The sequence below is a fragment of the Diceros bicornis genome, chromosome 14, assembly GCF_020826845.1.
Source record: "Diceros bicornis minor isolate mBicDic1 chromosome 14, mDicBic1.mat.cur, whole genome shotgun sequence".
NCBI classification, from domain to species: domain Eukaryota; kingdom Metazoa; phylum Chordata; class Mammalia; order Perissodactyla; family Rhinocerotidae; genus Diceros; species Diceros bicornis.
The window spans coordinates 37181010-37205955 of record NC_080753.1 but is presented as its reverse complement, the minus strand read 5'-3'; the positions used below and the strand labels follow the sequence as shown (position 1 = coordinate 37205955).

The 24946-nt window shown below is 35.8% G+C and overlaps 1 protein-coding gene and 1 pseudogene across 1 annotated transcript; one reads left to right on the top strand and one right to left on the bottom strand.

The window, feature by feature from the left end:
* Nucleotides 1-2786: 2786 nt before the first annotated feature.
* Nucleotides 2787-3726, bottom strand: LOC131413325 (olfactory receptor 2G3-like; annotated as a pseudogene).
* A 19574-nt stretch (nt 3727-23300) lies between these two features.
* Nucleotides 23301-24327, top strand: LOC131413478 (olfactory receptor 10C1-like). Its single transcript, XM_058554005.1, has one exon. The coding sequence runs from the start codon at nt 23301-23303 to the stop codon at nt 24261-24263; it is 963 nt and encodes a 320-aa protein (XP_058409988.1). The 3' UTR covers nt 24264-24327.
* Nucleotides 24328-24946: the final 619 nt, after the last annotated feature.

Sequence of the window (24946 nt, the reverse complement as noted above, 5' to 3'; positions counted from 1 at the left end):
CAATAAAGTATATAGGTGCTACAATAGAGAATATCAAATATATATGATTATTTTAGAGTTCTTTATTTTATAACATGAGGTAATAGAACTTTGTGGTTACTTGGTGCATATTCAAGAAATCCCAGCTCCAAAGACAGTTTAATTGTACAAGACATCTTACCATTTTTGACAGAGAATACCTATATTATGCTGATACATCAAGATTATCCAAAAACTACTCTAAGTTCGTCTATTCTGATAAAAAATGGCCATTCTATAATTTATAAAAATAAGAGAAAAAAAGTATATTTAAAACCAAGTTTAGTTACAAGTGTTCTGCATTCTCTACTTAAAGATTTTCCAGGTATGCAAAAACTCATCGACATTAGCTTAAATTTTTAAAGTCAATTGAAGATCTTGAAGTCATCGATTAAGCTGATACACTGAATTAATATAATTTGAAGCATTAAAAAATACATTCCTTTTTAATTAAAACATAACCTATGATAATTTCAGTTAGTTGAATGCATACTTTTATAATTTTATAAACTTAAACAAAGCGATATTAAAATCAATAAAACCAGTAGGTTATATTTATGAAATTCAAATTATGTAGACTTTTTATATAAAAATAAACTCAAGATTGTATAAACTAAAACATTATGCTAAAATTTTTCAGGGAGGGAGACATGGAGCCGTTTTCTTCCTAAAATTATTAACCAGTCTAATATTTCAAGAGAGTCACTTAAGTAGTAATAATACATATATGTTTTCTCTGTTTAATTATATATTACACATAAAAATTTTAAAATTATGTGAAAGCAATACAGTTTTGTTGTGCTTCTTATATTATTGTATAGTCAAAGAATCAAAGTCATTAATTAAATTCAGAATATCATTTTTAATTCTGAGTTATAGTTTGAGCAAAAGAAATTCTTAAGAACAAGTACATCATTTAAAGCATAAGGTTACATGATCTTAGAAATCTGTTTCTTTTATTTTAACTTTATATAAGTGCTTATTCATCTTTTTAAGTCAATCAGAGGTCCATTGCATTTTAAGAGACATTATGTTTAATTAATTTTCTCCCTCTACATGAAGACAAGGAATATTGATGTGTTTGCTAAAAAAAATTCTATTGATAAAAATTGAATATTATATTAACTCTTGTGCAAATTAAATAAGTAAATGTAATAGAACATGACTTAAAGTAGAACCAGAAGCATTCATATATATTAATAAAACAAAGACATATGGTTAAAAATCACTAGATCTCTTCAGAGGCCTCATTGATGAGAAATCTTAGTAGTATTGTGATTCCCTTTTGAAATTGGTAGGACATTCTCTTTTTTCAATGTTCATATTCCTTAAGATAATGACATTGTTTTCTATCAGTTTTTCTTTAAAAGATTACATTTCTTAAGATTAGGCAATATTAAATCTTGATTTATACAGCTATAGAAAACTCTCATTTTCCTGAATCAATTTGTCCAGTTTGCAATGGCATAAGTTTTTTCTCTCTGCTTTACTTAGCCTGTTCAAAGAGTATTGAAGGAACATTGATTTTAAATTCTTTAGTCATTTAAAACTTTTAGTAAACCAACCAAGGAAGGTTGAGTGTGAGAAGCTAGGGATTCAATTTCTTTTTATTTTAAGGGTCTTCTTAAGTATACAATTTTATTAAAGCCAAAAATACCTGTGGGAGAGTGTGGCTTATTAGGATCATCTTTGGTATACAAATTCTACTTTGGCAGACACTGACAGTTATTAGGACTGCAATGGCTCTATATTTAAAAGGTCAGAATGTGGGGAGGAAGAAAGATTTCTGACATTTAGAGCTAGGAACACTCATACTGGCGCAAACACAAAATGCACTGAGAGGATTCCATCGAAAGTCAGAAAGACAAAAGACTAAAAACCTCTCAACTTTGCATCATCTATGCCAGAACATACAATTGCTAGAAATATTAGAATCCTCCAGCAAATAAACATGCACACATGTGCACATACACACACACTCACTAAATGGATTAGATTGAAATTCCCTGTCACTTTTCACATGGCAGGGACTTGATTCCTAAGAACTGTCATGTGACAGAAATTGCTTAATAATCTAAATGCAAAAATCAAAACTGAAACTCCACCACTGCTGGCACCAGTGTGGACACAATTGTCTCTGGACAATCAAAATATCAATGAAAAGCTAACTTGACAAAGAGTCAGAAGTGGAATGTAAGAACCAAGGAAAGCTCAACCAGGAGACTTACCAGAGCAGCCAAGGAATGGTGAGTTGCAGTCAAGGAGTCCAGTGCAAATGAGGTTCACTTCCAGGCTACATGTTTCCATCGGTCCAAAGGTGGGATCTGGATGAGCAATATCTCAGTGGACCTCCAGGAATAAACTGCTAAATATTAACTCAAAGACACCTAGCTAATTTGTGGCACAGTGTTTATTTATACAAGAGTGATCAATCAATAGATTGATTTCATTTAACACAGCAAAGTCAACATTTATATAAGAGAAAGGGCAGAGAAGGCAAAAAATAACTACAGAGATTTTGGAAATAATAAGTCATGTTTGTGCTATATTGGGTAAACAAATAGGCTGACAGATAAAAAAGATGTCTGCGTAGGCAGGCTATCCTTGAGTATGTTAAGTAGGGAGATGAAAGAAAGGAATTTCAGTTGCTTATGGATTCTCCAGAAAGTCTCATGAGCTTGGTTTTGCAGCATATATGTCAAGATGTCTTGAATAATGCCTCTTGGTATCTTTTCTTTAGCACCTCCACCTTAGTTAGGCTTTCCTTATTAGAATTTCTCACTCTGCTCTGCTGTGCTGAGCATCTTCAAAGCCCCCTTTGCATCTTTGTTTCTCAGAGTATAAATAAGAGGGTTGAGTTTGGGAGTTAGAACAGTATACAAAAAGGTTATGAACTTTCCTTAACTATGGGCATAGGAGCTGTTGGGCTGGATATAGACAGCTGTGATGGTCCCCTAGAAGAGAGAAACTACCAACAGGTGGGATCCACAAGTGCCAAGGGCTTTTCTCCAGGCTCAAGCTGACCTGATCCTCATTACTGTTTGAACAATGTACCCATATGAGATCAAGATGAGTGCCAGAGGGAGGAGGAGTAGTACCAAGGAAGCCAAGAAGAGCTGAATGTCATTGGCATGAATGTCTACACAGGCCAACTTGATCATGGCAGGCACTAAACAGATGAAGTGGTGAATCCTATGGTTCTCACAATGGCAGCCGAAGGTTGATGGTGCCCTGAATTAGAGTGTTGCCCACTCCATTCAGCCATGCCATTCCTGCAAGAGACTGGCAAAGTCGAGAGTGCATCACTGTGGCGTAATGGAGTGGTCGGCAAACAGCAACATAATGATCAAATGCCATGACAACTAGGAGAACACATTCAGTGGATCCCAGTGCCAGGGATACATAGAGTTGAATGGCACAACATATGGGAGTAATTTTCTTGGTTGATCCATGGAGGTTCCACAGCAGCTGGGGAACAATGCTGATGGTAAAGCAGAGGTCAACAAAGGAGAAGTTGGTAAGAAAATAATACATAGGTGTGTGGAGCATGGGATCCAGGCAGGAGACCATGATGATTGCTGTGTCGCCCACCAGTGTCAGGAGGTAGGAGTTGAATACAACCACAAAGAGGATCTTCTCAAGCTGCATCTGGTCAAAGAAGCCCACCAGTACGAAGTCACCTGCCAAACTCTCATTAATCATCGTCATCACCCTACTCATGCAAAGGAGAGATATATGTATGAAAATATAGATGTTAGATATTGAGAAGCAATTAAAATCAGAAATACAGTTGAGAGAAATTGACCCTGAAGGTGCGGAATGAGGATGTGTGTTGTGTGGCAATGCTGAGGAGAGAGAGCTGTATGTCTCCAGGATGAAAGTAAAAATATGCAGAACTTACAGAGAACTGTTAAAATATATAGTGATGTAAAATATACACAGAAGAAGTAATTAATAAATGATTATTCCTCAGTTCTTCCAAATTGTTTAATTGTTTTCTGGAAATCCACCCTCTTCTTTTTCAATAGCATCTCGCAAGATTACAAGTAAAAGAAATAAGGGAGATGTTGTTCAATCAACAAACGTCTTTTTAGGCATTCTATCAATTGTCAATAGTAAAAATAGAAACTGAGGATCAGGTATGATTTTGAAACTAAAATATCCGATTATTTCAATGGTCTAGCTGGCACACGCGTTTGTTAATATCATGCTAAAGATGCAATGTGAAATACTCAATTATCATGTTGTTTTAATTATTTAATAGATACAATCTACACAGTAAATAGTTTCCTTTCAACATTTTTCTTATAATGTAAAAATGGACAGACTTGCTGCACCCACGCTCTTCATTATTTAGTGAAGAAATTTCAAAGTCCGCAGAAGAAATATCAGACTAGTTTTTAAAAATGTGATCCTGTGTAATATACTTCTTAGAAATCTTAGGGAGTTTTCTTAAAGTAACTCCTACTAATTAGAAAGAAAACATATATAGGTACCTCCAAGCATTTCTTCTGATACAGTCATCATGTCCACATATTTTTAACTCACCCCTCAACCCAGTTCCATTCACTCACTTTTCATTCACTTGATCCTAGCAAAATAGAACCCATGAGAATTCCACATTTTTAACTGTGTATATTTGAACATGAATTGAGTCTCTTCATATTCATACATGTATGAATGTGAACATATCCATAAGAATATGTTCTTATGAAAGAAGAAAGCTAAAGTAAGAAGGAAATTCCCCAAGATGTAGAGAAACCACCCTTTTTTGTTTTCTGTTTCATATTCCCCTTCCTGAATGTTCATTCTTCAAAATTAAGCGAGCTGTACAAATATAGTTTATTTCAAATTGAATTCCTTTCTAAAATAGTAAGAGTCAATTTAATATGGTGTTCAGAAATAAAAACCCCTTCCTAGAAGGTAGACATGAAAGCTAGATGAATTAATGGCTGGTGTGGTTTGAGAAAGACTGACCTGAGCAATTGAAGAAGGATTTATATGTTTTCTCTATATAGATAATTAGTAGTGTAGGTAGATAGTTAAGAGAAAAGATGTGGTCATCATTATTTACTCACCTCTGAAAATTTTGTTCCTTTGCTCTTCTAATTAGTTTCATAAGCCAAGAAAGTGATGTTTATGAATGATCTTCCCAGAACCATGAGGTTCTGACATGGATCTGTAAATCCAAGACCAAGTTTAGCGTGGAAGTGTTTATTTCTGGAGCCAGAACACATTGAAGTTTGTTACCAAAGCAGGAATTGATATCAGGCCCAGAATGGGACCTTGGGGATGATTATTCCTAATAAGGCAATTAATACCAAGCACAATAGTGACCAACAGCAAATTCCCTAGGGAAATTATACGGAAAAAATGACTTCTGATGACGTATGTTCAATCTTTAGGACTTACAGACCTCAATTCACATGCTAAAATAAAATCTTGAAAAGTGGAAGTAAAGGTTACACCCTCAGCATGGTACATCAATACAGGCATGATATGCATGGAATTATTACCATCACTTCCATATTTAAGTAACCACTATATAATCAGGACATAATTATCAATACCTCATAAGCCAAATACATATGCATGTGTCAAAAATCACAGTGTATGAATAGAACAGGTTTTCAAGTGTGGGTTCTGTTTTAGGGAGATTACAACAAAAGATTTGGTAATCACATATTTCCTTTGGTCAGTATTTCTGAAACTTTTCAAAAGTTTCTCTGGTCGAATAAGTTTGAGAGACTCAGCATAACATTTCAAAGAAATTCATAAAGTACATTGGTATAGTAGAGGCTATGCCTGCTTATATTAGATTTCTTCCAGATTACCCCCAAATGATTTGTCCACAAAGCATTTTATTGAGTAACACTTGGTAACATCATGTGTAAATAGCACAATAGAACAAGTTTTAGCGACCTTGTCATAGAAACACATATTTTAAAATAAAAATGGCCGGCCCGGCCCGGTGGCGCAAGCGTTAAGTGCGCACACTCCGCTGCGGCAGCCTGGGGTTCGCCAGTTCAGATCCTGGGCGTGAACCATCACACCGCTTGGCAAGCCATGCTGTGGCAGCATCCCATATAAAAGTGGAGGAAAATGGGCAAGGATGTTAGCCCAGGACCAGTCTTCCTCAGCAAAAAAAAGAGGAGGATTGGTCGATGTTGGCTCAGGGCTGATCTTCCTCACAAAAAAAATAAATTAATTAAAAAAATAAAAATGACAATTGGATATTGACATCACCTGTAAATAAATAGTTATAAACATGCAAAGTACATAGATTTTATGGAGAGTAATCAGGAAATTTCTGGAGTCCAAAACAAGGAGGACACAGTAAACCTTTGTCACACTTACGACTTTAAGAGGATTCTAAAACTGGACCCAGTTCATTATGTCATACCTAAAAGCACAGTGAAAGCAGACATCATATGCAAATATGGGAAAATGATGTATAAACATGAAAAAGAGTGAAGAAAGCCTACATGAACTATGGAAATATCATTAAGAAAAACCCTCTATACATTAGTGGAGTCCCAGAAAGAGGACAGAAGGAGTGAAAGATAGAAAGATTATTTAAGGAAATAATGGCTCAAAGCTTCCCATATCTGGGGAGAGATTTGAACATCCAGGTTCATGAAGCTCATAGGTTCCCCCCAAAATATCAAATCAAAAAGGTCTTCTCTGAGACACATTATAAGAAAACTGGTTAATGTCAAATACAAAGAGAATTTTAAAAGCAGCAAAAGAAAAGAGAACTCCTCACCAACAAGGGAACCCCCATTAGGCTATCAGTAGATTTCTCAGTAGAAACCTTGTAGGCCAAGAGAGAATGAGATGATGTATTCAAAGAGCTGAAAGAAAAAAAAAAAAAAACTACCAACTAAGAATGCTCTACCTGACAAAGTTGGTCTTCAGAAATGAAGGAGAGATAAAGACGTTCTCAGATAAACAAAAACTGAGGGAGTTTATCACACCATACCTGCCTTACAAGAAATATAGAAAGGAGTTCTTCAAGCTGAAATGAAAGAATGCTAATTAGTAACATTAAAACATATGAAAATACATAACACACTGGTAAAGTTAAGTATGTAATCAGATTCAGAATATTCCAATACTGTGATATGGTGATATGTCAACCACTTAACACTAGTATAAAGGTTAAAGGGTGAAAGTATTAAAAATAACTACAGTTACAATAATTTGTTAATGGAAATACAATATAAAAAGACGTAAACTGGGACATTGAAGAAATGAAAAGTGGAGAGAAAGTAAAAGGGTAGAATTTTTGTATGCAATTGAAATTAAGTTGTTATCAGCTTAAAATAGACCTTTATATTAATAAAATGTTTTAGTAAGCCTCACGGTAAACACAAAACAAAAACCAATAGTAGATACTCAAAAGATAAAGAGAAAGGAATCCAAGCACAACACTATGGAAAATCATCAGTTTACAAAGGAAAACAGGAAGAGAGGAAGAAAGAAAAAAAGGAACTACAAAGTAGTCAGAAAACAACAATTCAGATGGCAGTAATAAGTCCTTACCTATAAATAATTACTTGAAATGTTAGTGGATTAAATTCTCCAATCAAAAGGCGTAAAGTAGCTGAATGGATTAAAAAAAATAAGAGCCAAGTACATGCTACCTAGGAGGAACTCACTTCACTTTTAAGGACAGGCATAGGCTGAAAGTGAAAGAATGAAAAAAAGATATTCCATCCAAATGGAAACTGAAAGAGAGAAGAGGTAGCTACATTTCTATCAGACAAAACAGACTTGAAGTAAAAAACTGTAATGGGAAAAAAAGAAGGTTATCATATAATGATAAAGTGGTAAATGTTATGATATACCATCTTCATATTATATCATCAAGAAGATATAACAATTATAAATATTTACGCATTTAATATCTGATAATCTAAATATATTAAGTAAATACTAACAGATTTGAAGAGAGAAATAGACAACAATACAATGATAGTAGGGAACTTCCATACCTCACTTTCTATAATGAATAGATCATCCAGACAGAAAATCAATAAGGAATCATTGGATTTGAGTTACAGACCAAATGGATGTTTCTACTGATTCCATATAGGATTATTATGGGCAGTTAACACCGCTCTATGATGTTCCTGTAAAGGGAAGATATACATACTATGAGAAAGGCCAAGGATCTAACCATCAGTACATTACATTAAATGGGTTGAATAAATTAGATTTAAGATTATATTGATTCTGACCAAAGTTGATCTCTACCCTAAGAATGAGTAGTATCTGCTATGGCAAATTCTTCAGAGAGAATAATAGAGGACTGCCTCACTATATCAAATGAAGCAGTAAAAAAGAATGTATTCCAAAGCATCACATTCCAAAATCCTCATAATCTTCAATTTCTCATTCTTCTTTCCTATTTACCACAAACATATTTTAAAACTAAAGATCATGAGGTAATTCAAAGAGCCTGAGCTCAAAATAGAAATAACAGAGGCTGCCTGCACAACAGATAAAAAGTAGTACGTCCTCTGAATTCCTGGAAAGAATCATCAAAAAGTTTTCATCTCATGTGCCCACTGGGGAGGATTCTGAGAATGCCCCAATTCAATTACAGAGAGGGCTGGGATTGTTTAACCAAGTGTGCTATAAGCATAGGAGGACAGAGTGCTAGTGAGTGTGCCAGGTAGTCCTTCCTTTTCAGGGACATATCCATAGAGAGCATGGGGTTAGAGAGCCTCAATTTTTTCCACACTGGCTCTGGAAGGAGGATAAATTTAACAGAATGACAGAAATTCTAAAGGCATTTAAACTTAGCTGTAGTGAATTAATACACTTTCCTGCTTTTGAATATGGCAGGCTGTGGCTGGATGCTTATCTGCAAACGCTTACCCAGAAATGTCAGCATGGTCCATTGAGGCTACGACTAGTAATGTCACAAAGGAAATGTCTACTGGTTAATTAGAAATGTTCATTACCTTTTTTTCAGTGAAAAAGCATAATACTTAACCAGTTAAAAATCCTGTTATCAGAAAGATTTGAAAACATTATCAAATGAATAAATGTCAATGGAGTCTACTGCTACCTAAATCTCTTAATTGTACTTATCAGCGAATGCACCAATGTATTTTGGAGGAAAAATACAATGACAGTACACTTAGCCAAATGTCTCTTAATTAGGCAACTTTGTGCAGTGCACCAACAGCTGCACAAACATATTCAGCAGCTCTGAAAATTTGCCTTCATTTTCTTCTCTCATCCTTTTGCTTTCAGTCTTCTGTCCTTTAACAAAAATTTACCATATTAATGCAACCTGCTACTGACCATTTCTCTTAGCATTCCTTTGGTACTAAAATAAATCATTTAATATTTTGTGAATTAATGTACTTGTTTTAGATAGTCCTAGCCAATATATTTGCTCTTTGGTGCTGACTGATGGGAGGAGGTAACTTCTTGTGTGAAAGATAGAAACTATGCTCAATCCCAGTGACTTTCCTCAACTTAATTGAACCATATGTTCGGGAGGTTTCTCCTGAATCTGTAAGGGATACGTTCTGGTGCACATAACGAAAAAGTCCAAAATACCAATGCCTCTTAAAAAAAATACAAGTTTATATCTCTCACACAAAACGTTGCAATTTCTCTGGAATAAAGCTTCCTTCTATACTTCTATTCTGACAACCCTTATCTTTGGTACATGTCCTTCTTGTGCAAGCTGTAGACTAGGGCCTCAGCCAGCCATCTCATTGAGTTCCAGGGCAGCTGGATGGATGGAGGATGATCAAAAGAGACATTCTCAGGCCGGCCCCGTGGCTTAGCGGTTAAGTGAGCACGCTCCGCTGCTGGTGGCCCGGGTTCGGAACCCCGGGCGCGCACCGACGCACCGCTTCTCTGGCCATGCTGAGGCCGCGTCCCACATACAGCAACTAGAAGGATGTGCAGCTATGACATACAACTATCTAGTGGGGCTTTGGGGGAGACATAAATAAATAAAATTATAAAAGAGACATTCTCCTTTTCTTCAAGGACATCTTTGGGAGATCTCAACCTACTTCAATTTATATCTTATTGGACAAAATTAGTTCTAAGATACACTTAGCTGTAAGAGAAGCTGATAAATATGTTCTTTGAGTGTATTTGCTACAGGAAATAAATTCAGTATTCTGTTACTAAGGAAGTGGAGAATACTTTAAAAGATAATTGTCTTGTCCAGTACTCACGAACCTAATAAAAATCCCCTTGGCTCTACATCTGATTCAGAGAATGATGACCAAAAAGAACTACATTTAAATAATATTTTAGTAATCAGATTCTCATTCAGCAGTATAAAAGCAAAAAGTATAAACCAGAATATAGAAGTTTGGGACACTAACTCTACGTGGAATTCCAAAGAGGACGTTGTGCATATTTCATTTAAGGCAGCTGCAATAAGGGGAATTTACCATCCAACTGATACCTTCATCTTCCCTATTCTTTCTCCTTTTCCTTAAATGATGTCAATAATAGGTATTCACTATCTTACCCACTTTTTTATATTATTTAAATAGGAAGCATTCATTACCATATAGTTTTTTTCAGTATCCTAATATATACCTCTCACTCTCCCTCTTATTTGGATTACTTTTGATAGCAACAAGTAATACTTTGTCAAACTCATGTGTAATTACAAGATTATTATGATTTATTAATTTGAGTCTTTTATAATAATCAGAATAAATATTAACTTCCTCAAAATAATATGACATGAAAATTACTTATATAGTTTTCATAATCGTTTTTGATGTCTATTTTGTTTAGTTCAAACAAAAAATGAAAATCTGAATATCACAGTCTGTAATAGCAGCTACTTTGATATAGGTTATTCATTAGTTTTTTTATTTTATAAAAAAATTTCTCTTTATTTCTGGAGTGAAATTTATTCTTTTTAAAAATTATTTCTTTTTATTTCTTGAGCAGATTTGCTACAAATTTGCCTTTTTATTATTTTTTCCTCCAAAAGCAGCTTTTGTTTATTGATATTCTTCATCTTTTTTGTTTTTTCTGATGTTAATTTTTGCACATATCTTTTTCATTTCTGCCTCTACATTCTTTAAATTTTGTCTTTTTTCTAGCATTTATGTATTTTTTCCTACTGAAGTATATCGTGCACACAGAAAAGTATATAAATTATGAGAGCAAGCTGGATGAATTTTCAGAAACTGAACATGTGTATGTAACTGCAGCATGGATCAAGAAATAAAACAATACCATCAGCAGCCCCAGAAATGCCCCCGTAGCCGCTCTCAACCACTCTTTCACGTCTTCTGTGAAAGTAACTACCATCCTGATTTCCAGAAACACAAATTAGTTTTGCTGTTTTTGGAGACATATTGGTGGAATCACAGAGTATATGGTCCCTTTTATTTCACTTTTTTAATCCAATATTATGTGGTGATGTTAACCCATGTTGTTGCACATATATATAGTTTATTCATTTTTATTGACACATAATATTCCTTTTGATGAATAATGTCTATTCAGTGATCTATTTATCCCTTCTATTATTGATGGAAATTCCCATTTCTCAATATTATAAATAAAATATTACTATAAATATTTTTGCACTTGACTTTTGTTGCCCATTGGTGTGCATTTCTGTTGAGTATATATCTAGAAGTGGAAATGCTGGGTCATAGGTTATATCTATCTTCAACTTCAGTAGATACCACCAACACAGTTTTCCAGAGCGAAATGAGAGGTGCAATTGTGTCACATCTTTAACAATACTTGATATGGTTAGACTTTTTTTATATTAGCCATTCTGGTGATAGGTAGTGATATCTCATTTGGTTTGAATGTACATGCTTCTAATGAATTCTTTATTGAGTACCTTTTGACTGCTTATGGCCATTTGGATATACTCTTTATGAAGTACTTGTCCAAGTGTTTTATCAACTTTTATATTGAGTTGTTTTTCTTTTGCTTATCAATTTGTAAGCCCTGTCTATTAATTCTGGATCAGGTGTTTGTTAAATGCATGTCTTGCAAATATTTTCTCTCACCTGATGGCCTTCCTTTTTTTTTTTTTTTTCAATTGATGTTTTAATAGTTTTAAACATTGTGAAATTTTGGGTTGTACATTTTTGTTTGTCCATCACTGTGTATATGTCCCTCATCACCCCTTGTGCCCACCCCCCACCCCCATTGCCCCTAGTAACCACAATACAGTTTTCTCTGTCCATGTGTTGGTTTATATTCCACATATGAGTGAGATCATACAGTGTTTGTCTTTCTCCATCTGGCTTACTTCACTTAACATAATTACCCTCCAGCCCCATCCATGTTGTTGCAAATGGGACGATTTTGTCTTTTTTTATGGCTGAGTAGTATTCCATTGTATATATATATACCACATTTTCTTAATCCAATCGTCAGTCGAGGGAAACTTAGGTTGCTTCCACTTCTTGGCTATGGTGAATAATGCTGCAATGAACATAAGCCTCTTTTTATTGTTGATTTCAGGTTCATTGGATAGATTCCCAGTAGTGGGATGGCTGGGTCATAGGGCATCTCTATTTTTAATTCTTTGAGGAATCTCCGTACCGTTTTCCATAGAGGCTGCACCAGTTTGCATTCCCACCAGATGTCTATGAGGGTTCCTGTTTCTCCACATCCTCTCCAACATTTGTTGGTTTTTGTCTTGGTGATTATAGCCATTCTAATGGGCATGAGGTAATATCTTAATGTTGTTTTGATTTGCATTTCCCTGATGATTAGAGATGTTGAACATCTTTTCATGTGCCTCTTGGCCATCTGTATATCTTCTTTGGAGAAGTGTCTGTTCATTTCCTCTGCCCATTTTTTGATCAGGTTGTTTGTTTTTTTGTTGTTCAGTTGTATGAGTTCTTTATATATTATGGAGATCAACCCCTTGTCAGATGTATGTTTTGCAAATATTCTCTCCCAGCTGGTGGGTTGTCTGTTCATCTTGATTCTGGTTTCGTTTGTCTTATAGAAGCTCTTTAATCTGATAAAGTCCCACTTGTTTATTTTTTCTTTAGTTTCCCTAGTCTGGGTAGGCATGTCATCCGAAAAGATTCCTTTATGACTGATGTCAAATAGTGTGTTGCCTATATTTTCTTCTATGAGTTTTATAGTTTCAGGTCTCACCTTCAGGTCTTTGATCCATTTTGAGTTAATTTTTGTGAATGGCTATAGCAGATGGTCCACTTTGATTCTTTTGCATGTGGCTGTCCAGTTTTCCCAACACCATTTATTGAAGATACTTTCCTTTCTTCATTGTATGTTTTTAGCACCTTTGTCGAAAATTAGCTGTCTGTATATTTGTGGTTTTATTTCTGGGCTTTCAATACTGTTCCATTGATCTGTGTGTCTGTTTTTGTACCAGTACCATGCTGTTTTGATTATAATTGGTTTGTAGTATGTTTTGAAGTCAGGGATTGTGATGCCTCCAGCTATGTTCTTTTTTCTTAGGATTGCTTTAGCTATTCGGGGTCTTTTGTTGCCCCATATAAATTCGAGGCTTCTTTTTTCTATTTCTTTGAAGCATGTGATTGGGATTCTGATTGGGATTGCATTGAATCTGTAGATTGCTTTAGTTAATATGGACATTTTAACTATGTTTATTCTTCCAATCCATGTGCATGGGATATCTTTCCATTTCTTTATGTCATCATCGATTTCTTTCAATAATGTCTTGTACTTCTCATTGTATAGGTCCTTCACCTCCTTGGTAAGATTTATTCCTAGGTATTTTATTCTTTTTGATGCAATTGTAAATGGTATCATCTTTTTGAGCTCTCTTTCTGTTAGTTCATTATTAGCATACAGAAATGCAACTGATTTTTGTAGATTGATTTTGTACCCTGCAACTTTGTTGTAGTTGTTGATTATTTCTAATAGTTTTCCAACAGATTCTTTAGGGTTTTCTATATATAAAATCATGTCACCTGCAAACAGTGAGAGTTTCACTTCTTCGTTGCCTATTTGGATTCCTTTTATTCCTTTTTCTTGCCTAATCGCTCTGGACAAAACCTCCAGTACTATGTTGAACAGGAGTGGTGAGAGTGGGCAGCCCTGCCTCATTCCTGTTCTCAGAGGAATGGCTTTCAGTCTTTCCCCATTGAGTATGATGTTGGCTGTGGGTTTGTCATAAATAACCTTTATTATGTTGAGGTACTTTCCTCCTATTCTCATTTTGTTGAGAGTTTTTATCATAAATGGATGTTGTATCTTGTCAAATGCCTTCTCTACATCTATTGAGATGACCATGTAGTTTTTATTCTTTGTTTTCTTGATGGGATTAACACATTGATTGATTTGTGGATGTTGAACCATCCCTGCATCCCTGCTATAAATTCCACTTGATCATGGTGTATGATCTTTTTAATGTATTGCTGTATTCTGTTTGCCAATATTTTGTTGAGGATTTTTGTGTCCGTGTTCATCAGTGATATTGGCCTGTCATTTTCTTTCTTTGTATTGTCTTTGTCTGGCTTTGGTATCAGGGTGATGTTGGCCTCCAAGAATGATTTAGGAAGTGTTCCATCTTCCTCTATTTTTTGGAATAGTTTGAGAAGGATGGGAATTAAATCTTCTTTGAATGTTTGGTAAAATTCCCCGGAGAATCCATCTGGTCCTGGACTTTTATTTTTTGGGAGGTTTTGATTACTACTTTAATCTCTTTGCTTGTGATTGGTCTATTCAGATTCTCCATTTCTTCTTGGTTCAGTTTTGGGAGGTTGTATGAGTCTAAGAATTTATCCATTTCTTCTAGATTGTCCAGTTTGTTGGCATATAATTTCTCATAGTGTTCTCTTATAATCCTCTGTATTTCCGTGGTATCTGTTATAATTTCTCCTCCTTCATTTCTAATTTTATTTACTTGAGCCTTTTCTCTTTTTTTCTTAGTAAGCCTGGCTAAGGGTTTGTCAACTTTATCTTCTCAAAGAACCAACTCTTTGTTTCATTAATCCTTTCTACTGTTTTTTTGGTCTCAATTTCATTTATTTCTGCTCTGATTTTTATTACTTCTGTCCTTCTGCTGACTTTGGGCTTTGTTTGTTCTTCTTTTTCTACTTCTGTTAGGTGAAATTTAAGGTTGCCTATTTGGGCTTTTTCTTGTTTGTTAAGGTGGGCTTGTATCGCTACGAGTTTCCTTCTCAGGACCGCTTTTGCTGCATCCTATATGGTTTGGTATGGCATATTTTCATTTTCGTTTGTTTCCAGATAGTTTTTGATTTCTCCTTTAATTTCATCAATGATCCATTGGTTGTTCAGTAGCATGTTGTTTAATCTCCACATTTTTGTCTCTTTCCCAGTTTTTTTTTCATGGTTCATTTCCAGTTTCATAGCATGATGGTCTGAAAAGATACTTGTTATGATTTCAATCTTCTTAAATTTATTGAGGCTTGCTTGGTCTATCCTTGAGAATGTTGCATGCATGCTTGAGAAGAATGTGTACTCAGCTGTTTTTGGATGGAGTGCTCTGTATATGTCTACTAGGTCCACCTTGTCCAGTTTTTCATTTAAGTCTACTATTTGTTTATTGACTTTCTGTCTGGATGATCTATCCATTGATATAAGTGGGATATTAAGTTCCCCTACTATTATTGTGTTGTTGTTAATGTCTCCTTTTAAGTTTGTTAATAGTTGCTTTATGTACATTGGTGCTCCTATGTTGGGTGCATATATATTTATAAGTGATAAGTCTTCTTGGTGGAGTGTCCCTTTTATCATTATATATTTCCCTTCTTTGTTTTTCTTAACCTGTTTTATCTTGATGTCTACTTTGTCTGATATGCGTATGGCAACACCTGCTTTCTTTTGTTTGCCATTAGCTTGGAGTATTGTCTTCCATCCTTTCACTCTGAGCCTGTGCTTTTCTTTAGTGCTGAGATGTGTTTTCTGGAGGCAGCATATTGTTGGGTCTTGCTTTTTAATCCATCCTGCCACTCTGTATCTTTTGATTGGAGAGTTCAATCAATTTACATTTAGGGTAATTATTGATATATGAGGGCTTAATGTTGCTGTTTTATCACTTATTTTCTGGTTCTTTTGCATTTCCTTTGTTTCTTGTCCCTTTGTTTCGGACTGCCAATTCAGTTTGGTTGTTCTGTCCTATGACTCTTCTAGTTTTCTCTTTGTTTATCATATGTGATTTTGTTTTGATTATTTGTGTAGTGGTTACCTTGAGGTTTGTGTAAAAAATCTTGTGTATGAGATAGTCCATTATCTGATAACCTCCTATTTCCTTATACTAAGTCAATTCAATTACTTTCCTCTTCCCCTTCTAAGTTGTTCTTGTTATACCTTATTCTATCTGGTGTTGTGGCTGTGTGTTTACAGTGATGAGGTTAAATTTATTTTTGGTGAATTTCTTCCTTTGATCTTTTATTTTAGTATTTAAGTGGTTGCTAACCTATTCCGGCAAAGATCTACTATTTTTCTGAGTTTATCTACCTGTTTTTCTCCTTGCTCCAAGCTTTGTATTCCCTTTCTCTTCATTTTTTCAGGCCTGAGGGCCTTCTTGAGTATTTCTTGTAGTGGGGATCTCATGGCCATGAACTCCCTTAGCTTTTGTTTATCTGGGAGAGTTACTATTTCTCCATCATATTTGAAGGACATTTTTGCTGGATAGAGTATTCTTGGCTGAAACTTTTTGTCTTTCAGTATTTTGAATATATCATTCCAGTCTCTCCTAGCCTATAAAGTTTCTGTTGAGAAATCCACTGAAAGCCTGATGGGCGTTCCTTTGTATGTTATTTTTTGTTTTTGTCTAGCTGCCCTTAATATTGTTTCTCTGTCATTGACTCTGGCTAGCCTTAGCACTAGGTGTCGTGGAGTGGGCCTTTGCCTATTGACATATTTAGGTGATCTGTTGGCTTCGCTTATTGGTATTTCCTGCTCCTTCCCCAGATTTGGGAAATTCTCAGTTATTATTTCCTTGAATAGGCTCTCTGTTCCTCTTTCCCTCTCTTCTCCCTCAGGAATAATTCTTGTGTTCCATTTCCTAATAGAGTCAGATATTTCTCTGAAACTTTCTTCATTTCTTTTTAGTCTTAGTTCTCTCTCCTCTTCCATCTGGAGCATATCTGTATTCTTATCCTTAAAATGCTAATTCTTTCCTCTATATTGTCAGCTCTGTTCTTTAAAGATTCCAGATTCTCCTTTATTTCCTCCATTGTTTCTTCATCTCCATGAGCACTGATTGGTTTTTCTTTATGATTTCAATCTCTTCTGTGAAGAAACTCCTAATCTCATTGAATTGTTTGTCTGTTTTGTCTCATATTTTGTTGAGTGTTTTTATGATAGCTATTTTGAAATCTCCATCATTTAGATTATGGATTTCTGTGTCTTCAAGGTTGGTTTCTGTGTGCTTGTCATTTTCCTTCTGGTCTGGTGATTTCATGTATCTTTGAGTTGTGGTTCCTGGATTGGCTTTGTTTTTCCTCATCCTGGAAATCTCTCCTTGCAATTTCCACCTGCCACCACTGTGTGGTGGTAAAGGGCTGTGTAATCTAAACCCCCTGCGCTCTGCCTGGGTTTTTCCACTGCAATCTGCGGGTAGAATTAATTGGTCTGGTCTGCCACGCATCGCTTGGTCTGGTCTGTTTGGCTGAGCTACAGTGTCTGGTTTGTGGGGAGGGGTGTCTCTTCGTTTGCCCTCTGGGTTCCTGGCATGGGGGGCTTCTCATTTTCCCCTGGTTATCCACTCTCTGGGGTGCTTAGATGTTGATGGTAGTCCTGTGGCTCTTCTGAGTCTTCTTTGTGGGGGTTTCCCACTGGCTGAACCTGAAGAGCTACGGTTTCTCCACAGGGGGCCACCCCTCCCCCCCTCTGGGAGCCACGCTACTGGGATCGCTGATCTGATGGGGAGGGAGAGGAGTTCTCCTTACCTCTCCCCACTTCCTCTGGGGGCCCAGCATGTTCCACTCTCAGATGTGTAGCAGTGTGGATCTTTCCGTTCTTGCTTTTCACAGTGTGAGATTTCGTTGTTGGTCTGTGACTGTTCCTTTCATTGTATCTTATGGGGGAAGAGTTCACGGGAAAGCTCACTCCGCCTGACTGATGTCACTCACTCCTATTCATTATTTTTAGCAGTTGATTTATCTGTCCTTTACATTTACTTCTTTAGCCCTAAATATTAGCATTTACCGGCAAATGGAGACAGACCTTTCCATGACAATTCCTGAGAGATAGAATCAAACTGTTTCCTGACACTCTCCAGTGAGAAGAAAATGTGTCTCCTGGGGGAGGGAGGCAGCATAAGGATTCAGACCAAGAAGAATTGAAATATAACATATTCGTATTCCACTGTTTTTCAGGAAGGAGGAGGGCTCACATATATCATCATGTAATCAGCACAGCCTTGCATGCTTCTATTTGTGTGTGTCTATGTGGAGTTGAGGGCATTGCCAGGAGGGACATGATACTCTCTCATGAGATAATCTTCCTGAGATCAGATACAGTGCCGACTACAACAAAAGCTTCTCAGTTCATGGTCTTAGACGTGAGGATTGGGCAGATGTACACCCTCTGAATTTTGAGAGGTTATAACAAGAGAATATCAGGGAGTGGCTCATCATAAGCAATAACCATCTACGTTTTTCCCTCAGATGTTAATGACTAAAGGTATGTGACATAACTGATGTCTTCAGAAAAGAAGGTTGGGGAAGACAATAGATTAAAGTGTCAAAATGGATAGTCAATACCCAAAGCACTTTTCAGTTCTGGCCATTATTTTAAAGTGTTATTTTCGCCTTCTCTGAAGAGGATAACAATTTACTCAATTTGCCAATATCCCTGTCGTAAAATTGCTGTAAATTGTTCTAAATTAATTATGTCACAGAAATAGGTTTATCTCTTATTGATAGGGAATGGAAATACCTAGACTATCCTGTTCATGTTAATCCAATCAAATGATAAAATAGTTTCTGCTAGGTTATGTTAAGGCATCACCTTATTATCAAGTCCTTATTATCAGGTAATTATTATAGATGACATGACCATGAGGAAATTGTGGGAAAAAATGGGTAATCATCTCTATAATCTTTAATTACCAATTTATGCAAATTTTATTTCCTATTAAAGAATTTTAGAAAAGACAATTTCATATTAATGAAGGTTAATATTTATTGAAAGTTTTTAGTATACCATACACTGTAGTAGGTGTTTCAGATACAATATCTAATAATGTATAACATTTTCCTTCAGTTGATAGGAAATAAAGAAACATTTCGTTATGAAAATAGAGATTAATAAGACACTGAGTCAGTCAAGGAACATTTCTAATTATGTGGGGTTGACCCAAAATGAATCACATGTGCTGGATTATTTCCAAAGCAGACTAAATAGAGTGTGCTTGATTTGTATCTTGGTGCTGAGTAAGGAGGCACATGAAGCCAAGCCATGGAACTATCAAAATTATCTTATCTCCTTCCTCTATTTCTTTCACATATCCAGCTATGACTAAAAGTCCATCCCATGACTTAAACCTTCAGAATCTTGCTAATATTCAATGGCCACTTAATCTTTTATTACAGTGAGTAGGAATCTATAAACATGATTTATCATTGGGTGTGAAACTCCTATATCTTCAGATTATATCACAGTGCCTATTTGCTTAATTACTGACTCTTAATATAGGCTATTTTTATAGGCTGATAATGATAGGGAATATTCTAGGCAGCATCCTAGGAAGTCATTAACATGAGACTTTAAAATAGAAGAGATTTTGTTGCTGATAAATTACATTTTAGTGGCTGTCCTTTACTTTTTATTCATGCTTTGCTTCTACGATATTTGCATTTTTAACTCAAAATAATTCGGCAAGAATATAGAAATATAGTCATCCTTCCATTACACAGAAATGATGGATCAGAAACTTTAAGTCAAGAAAATGTGTCAGGTGAGAGACAGAAGCAATGTCCATGCCGCATTGTTCTACTGCCTGTGATGCTCCTTTCTGCAGATGCCTAACTTGAGCATCTAAGTCTCTTTCCATAAGGAATGATTAAAATAAAATAGTCTTGGTATGCACAAAAAGCTGATTTTCATTACATAGATCTCAGGGTACCCCAGACAGGTCAATAGAGAGTAAATCCTGAAAAGGATAGAAAGTGTAAAAGAAGAAATCAGATTTTACCTGGTTCAGTATTATTCCAAGTGATAGGCACAGAGAAGAGAATCTGACTACATTTGTTTGTATTCTCACCTCCAATGAGCCCTATACATTTTTCATATGATTTAGTATTTATTTCCAAAAAATGTACCATTATTTGCCAGTTTAAATATTCAGAAGCCCTCACTGAGCTTCACTACTTCTTACGTTCTATTTTTTCAATTGTCTCTGAACTTTGTGAGGTTTTAAAATATATTTATCATGGATGACATTTTTATTCATTCATTTGAGTCTAAAAATATTATTTAATTAATCAATTAATCATTTGATTAACAGCATGCATTAGCCTTTGTGCAGTCAGCCCTCACTGTGTGCCATCCACCAGGATGTTTCTCTCATTCCCAACATTTCCTGATTCCCATCCCCCAAACAGGCATCTCCATTTGCTGTCTACAGTTTAAATGGGACTAGAGTATTTATGAAAGGAAATCATCATGATGTCACTACTTAAGAAAGAGTCAGACCTGCTCCTTTTCTGGTGGGGCTACCCCACTTGGTCCCTCCATCAGTGTCACTGAGGAAACAGCAGTTCATCCCAAATACAAGAAGATGTAATGAGTAAGACACACACTTGTGTATTTAACTGGCAAATGAGATGACAGCTTCTCTGCATCCAGAGTTTTCTGTGCAATGGGAATAGCATAGACTATTATTCAGGAGTCAGGATATTTAAAAAATCTTTTGGGTTAAAAAAACATAAGTAAGCCATTGTCTCTGTTTTCTTTGCCTCAGCCTTAACTGAATTGTGTTGCTACATAGGAAATATATATACTAAAATTAATTACAATGAAAGGAAAATGTTTATAAATGTTTTAATATAAGTGTAAATGCATTCTAAATGAGTACTTAATGTATGAGCAAATTTTTCAATAGTAATATGCATTGAGGGTCCCTGTAAGTGTGCAGAATTGCTGTTTCATATTTAACAGAGTTCTGAATCAGTTCACTTGTTTTCATCCTTAAGTTTTGAGAACTTTTGCATAGCTCAGTGGATACCCAAATTAGTAGATTAAAATGGTCCATAATACACAACTATTCTTTACCAAGACACAACTTTCAGGTGGCACTTTTAGGTTTGTATGTGTGTGTGTATTTTTGGCCTGTCCTCTCTCCATCGTGGCCGATGAGTAGAAAAACAGGAAATGGACATGAAGATAATTAACAGCAGGAATGATTTGGGATTGTGGTGTAAAATTCCCAAAGAGGGAGTATATATGAAGATAAATCTATTGTGACACCACACGCGTATACAGGCACTGTATAATATTTATTGAGTACTTAATCACTTTTATCGGAATTAACTCACTTAATCCTCAACCCCATTAGGAATGCATTACTGTCACTTCCTTTTCTAAAAGGGAAAAATGAGGATGAAATAGTTAACGTAAATATTAATTTTGACCCAACCTTAGATGACTGTACTAGATTTGAACCCAGATAGAATAAAGGTTATAAACTAATATAGTCTAATCATGATCTCATATTATGCTAATGAACAGATAGAGTCCAGAGCAATGGAGGTGAAATGTCCTCATTCTTCTGCGCTTTTCGTGACAAACACTGTTTAGAATTTTGATTGATGACATCTCAAAAGAACAATCCGAACTACATGACATCCACAAAAAGAACAAGGAATATTTCATCAGGAATTGATAATTATTAGATTAAGAGAAAAATAACTCACAATTGAGATATTTGAAGGAGATTATATTTATCATAATTAACTCAGAAAATAAAATATGCATCAATGGGCAGAATATATAGGAAGCCAGAGTAAAGCTTAGCATTCAAACATTTTTTCATTACATGAGCACTTATTCGTTGTTAACGATGTTGGATATAATGCTAAGCAAAAGTAAATAAAATTCTGCACTCTGTGTCTGTGGCTATGCTCAGGAGGAAATTAGCAATTAATTGTCCTTGGAGTGGTGTAAGTGGTCTTATAGCAGTTATAGACTGGTGGGAACACACAGTGGAGGGGTTATGTAACTGACTTGTATGGGGGTAAGGGAAGTAGGTGTCCAGAAGTTCGCAGAGAGGAGAGAAAGCTCTGCTGGAACTTGAACTTAGACAGGCAGATCAGTAGGTGAAAATCAAGGAGGCAAATGTCAAGCCACCATGGGAAAATGAGTACAAAGAAAAGGAAATATATGCAAGCAAGTCACGTACTAAAAGATGGAAGTAGTTTTATATGACTATAACAAGCAGTCCATATGAGTAAGGGGTGAGATAAAAGTTTCTGTCACTAGTCAGTGAACCTATCCAGAGATATTCATGAATTATATTAAGAAATGTGAATTTTAATGTGACACAATGGTTAATTTTCATTTCACAAAGAACACTCTGAGGGAAAAAGGATGGCAGATGAGAAATATTAAAGGTAAAGAAATTTGTTGCAATGATAAAATTATCTCAGCAGTACAATATAATATTATATGAAAATCTGTATGCAGTCTTCACATGGCTGCCTCTTCTTTATATTTGCATCTTAGCTCATGTTTCTCATTGTCAAGAACTCTGACCACCAAATCTAAATTGGTCAGCTTTAGGATATTTCATGGTTTTAATTCTCTTCATTGCAGCAATTATTTATTTATTGAATGATTATTTAATCTCTGCTTTCTTTCCCTAAATAAATTCCATTTAGGAAGAATCTTTTTTCACTGTTGAGTACCAGGACTTACAACAGTAACTGCAAAATACTCTGCGCTCAATAAATACTTGTTGAATGAATGAGTGAAGAAAACAAGTCAATGGCAACAGAAATAGAAAGAAATGGATAGATATGAGAGAATATTTATTTGGTAGTATTTGACAACTGATTAAAAGAGGGGATAAAGAGAGATTTCAGTCAAAATTGTTTTGTTCCGTTTGATGCTTGGTGACTAGGTATATTTTGGACAAATCAACTGGAATAGTGCACATAGGTAGGAATTGGTTTGAAAAGGTATGAGGATGAGTGTAATTTCTGAACTTTTTGACTTTTAGAATTGCAAGTAAGAAATTTATGTCTCTGACTTACTAGAGCTCATTACAAGAATATAAAGATTTCTATTTATATCAGAAAGAATCTCTCTGATGACTTTTCCTTTCTCTTTTTCAGGACATGAACCTCAATTGTTCCTTGTGGCAGGACAACAGCATGTCTGTCAAACTGTTTGCATTTACCAAATTCTCTGAGGTCACTGAACAATGTTTCCTTCTATTTACTGTCATCCTACTCATGTTCTTAACATCTCTCACAGGCAATGCTCTCATAGCCCTTGCCATCTGGACCAATCAAGTCCTCCATACTCCCATGTACTTCTTCCTGGCCAACTTGTCTCTCTTGGAGATTGGCTACACTTGCTCTGTCATACCCAAAATGCTGCAGAGCCTTGTGAGTGAGGCCCGAGGAATCTCTCGAAAGGGTTGTGCTACACAGATGTTTTTCTTTTCGTTATTTGGTATCAGTGAGTGCTGCCTTTTGGCAGCCATGGCTTTTGACCGCTATATGGCCATATGCTCCCCACTTCACTATGCAACACGAATGAGTCGTGGAGTGTGTGGCCAGTTGGCAATGGTTTCTTGGGGAATGGGATGTATGGTAAGCTTGGGGCAGACCAACTATATTTTCTCCTTGGACTTCTGTGGCCCTTGTGAAATAGACCACTTCTTCTGTGACCTCCCCCCTATCCTGGCACTTGCCTGTGGGGATACATCCCGTAATGAGGCTGCAGTCTTTGCTGTGGCCACCCTTTGCATTTCCAGCCCATTTTTACTGATCATTGCCTCTTACAGCAGAATTCTAGCAGCTGTGCTGATCGTGCCCTCACCTGAAGGCTGCCGGAAAGCCCTTTCCACCTGTTCTTCCCACCTACTTGTAGTAACACTCTTCTATGGCTCAGCATCCATTGCTTACTTGAGGCCCAAGGCTAGCCATTTACCAGGAACGGATAAACTCCTAGCCCTCTTCTATACAGTGGTGACATCCATGCTCAACCCCATCATCTATAGTTTAAGGAACAAGGAAGTCAAGGCAGCTCTCTGGAGAACCATGGGTGGGAAAAAAGTTTTGACTCATGGGTAGATACTAGAGAACCATGCATATCTACTCTTTGGAAAAGATGCACACGTAACTCAAGAGTAAAGAAAAAAAGAAACAAATAGTGGACTCTTCAACCTGTCTTGTAAGGAGATTCCTTAATAACAGTGATTGCAAATTTTGGGAACATCTCTACTCAGAGCTAAAGTTCTGATTGCCAAATTCTGGAAGGACTTGGTTATGAAAGAATTTTATTAGGTGATTCCAACACTAGACAAGTTTTACAAAATATTTTACTCTAGGTTTAGAGTATAAATTGCCAGGCTATATCTCAGAAGCCTGGCAAATTATGAATCTGTACTCTTTGGAATTTTCTAGTCTCTGAGGGGTCCATCTAACTTCTGCCCAGTCACTGAGGGGAGTCTGTCCCACATGAATCTTAATTCTCTACTAATTTGTGAAGTGCATTATTTCCTTTCATAAAAAAATTTTTGAAGTTCTTCAACCTTAATTATTGGTAGGTAATATATGGTTAAATTCATTTTGTCAGTATGTGTACTATAAAAAAATGTAAACATACAAAAAAAGCAAACACATTACAGAGGTATTTGTTGCAGAATATTGAAAGAAAAAGATGAGAAATTTTTATCAAGAGTCCCCATGGTGAAAATATTTTTAAGAACAAAGAGAAATCATATTTAAATTCAGGGATGGAAGAAGAAAACTAA

Coding starts and splice junctions, on each gene's coding strand:
- LOC131413478 (XM_058554005.1), top strand. CDS start 23,301: ATGAACCTCAATTGTTCCTTGTGGCAGGACAACAGCATGTCTGTCAAA.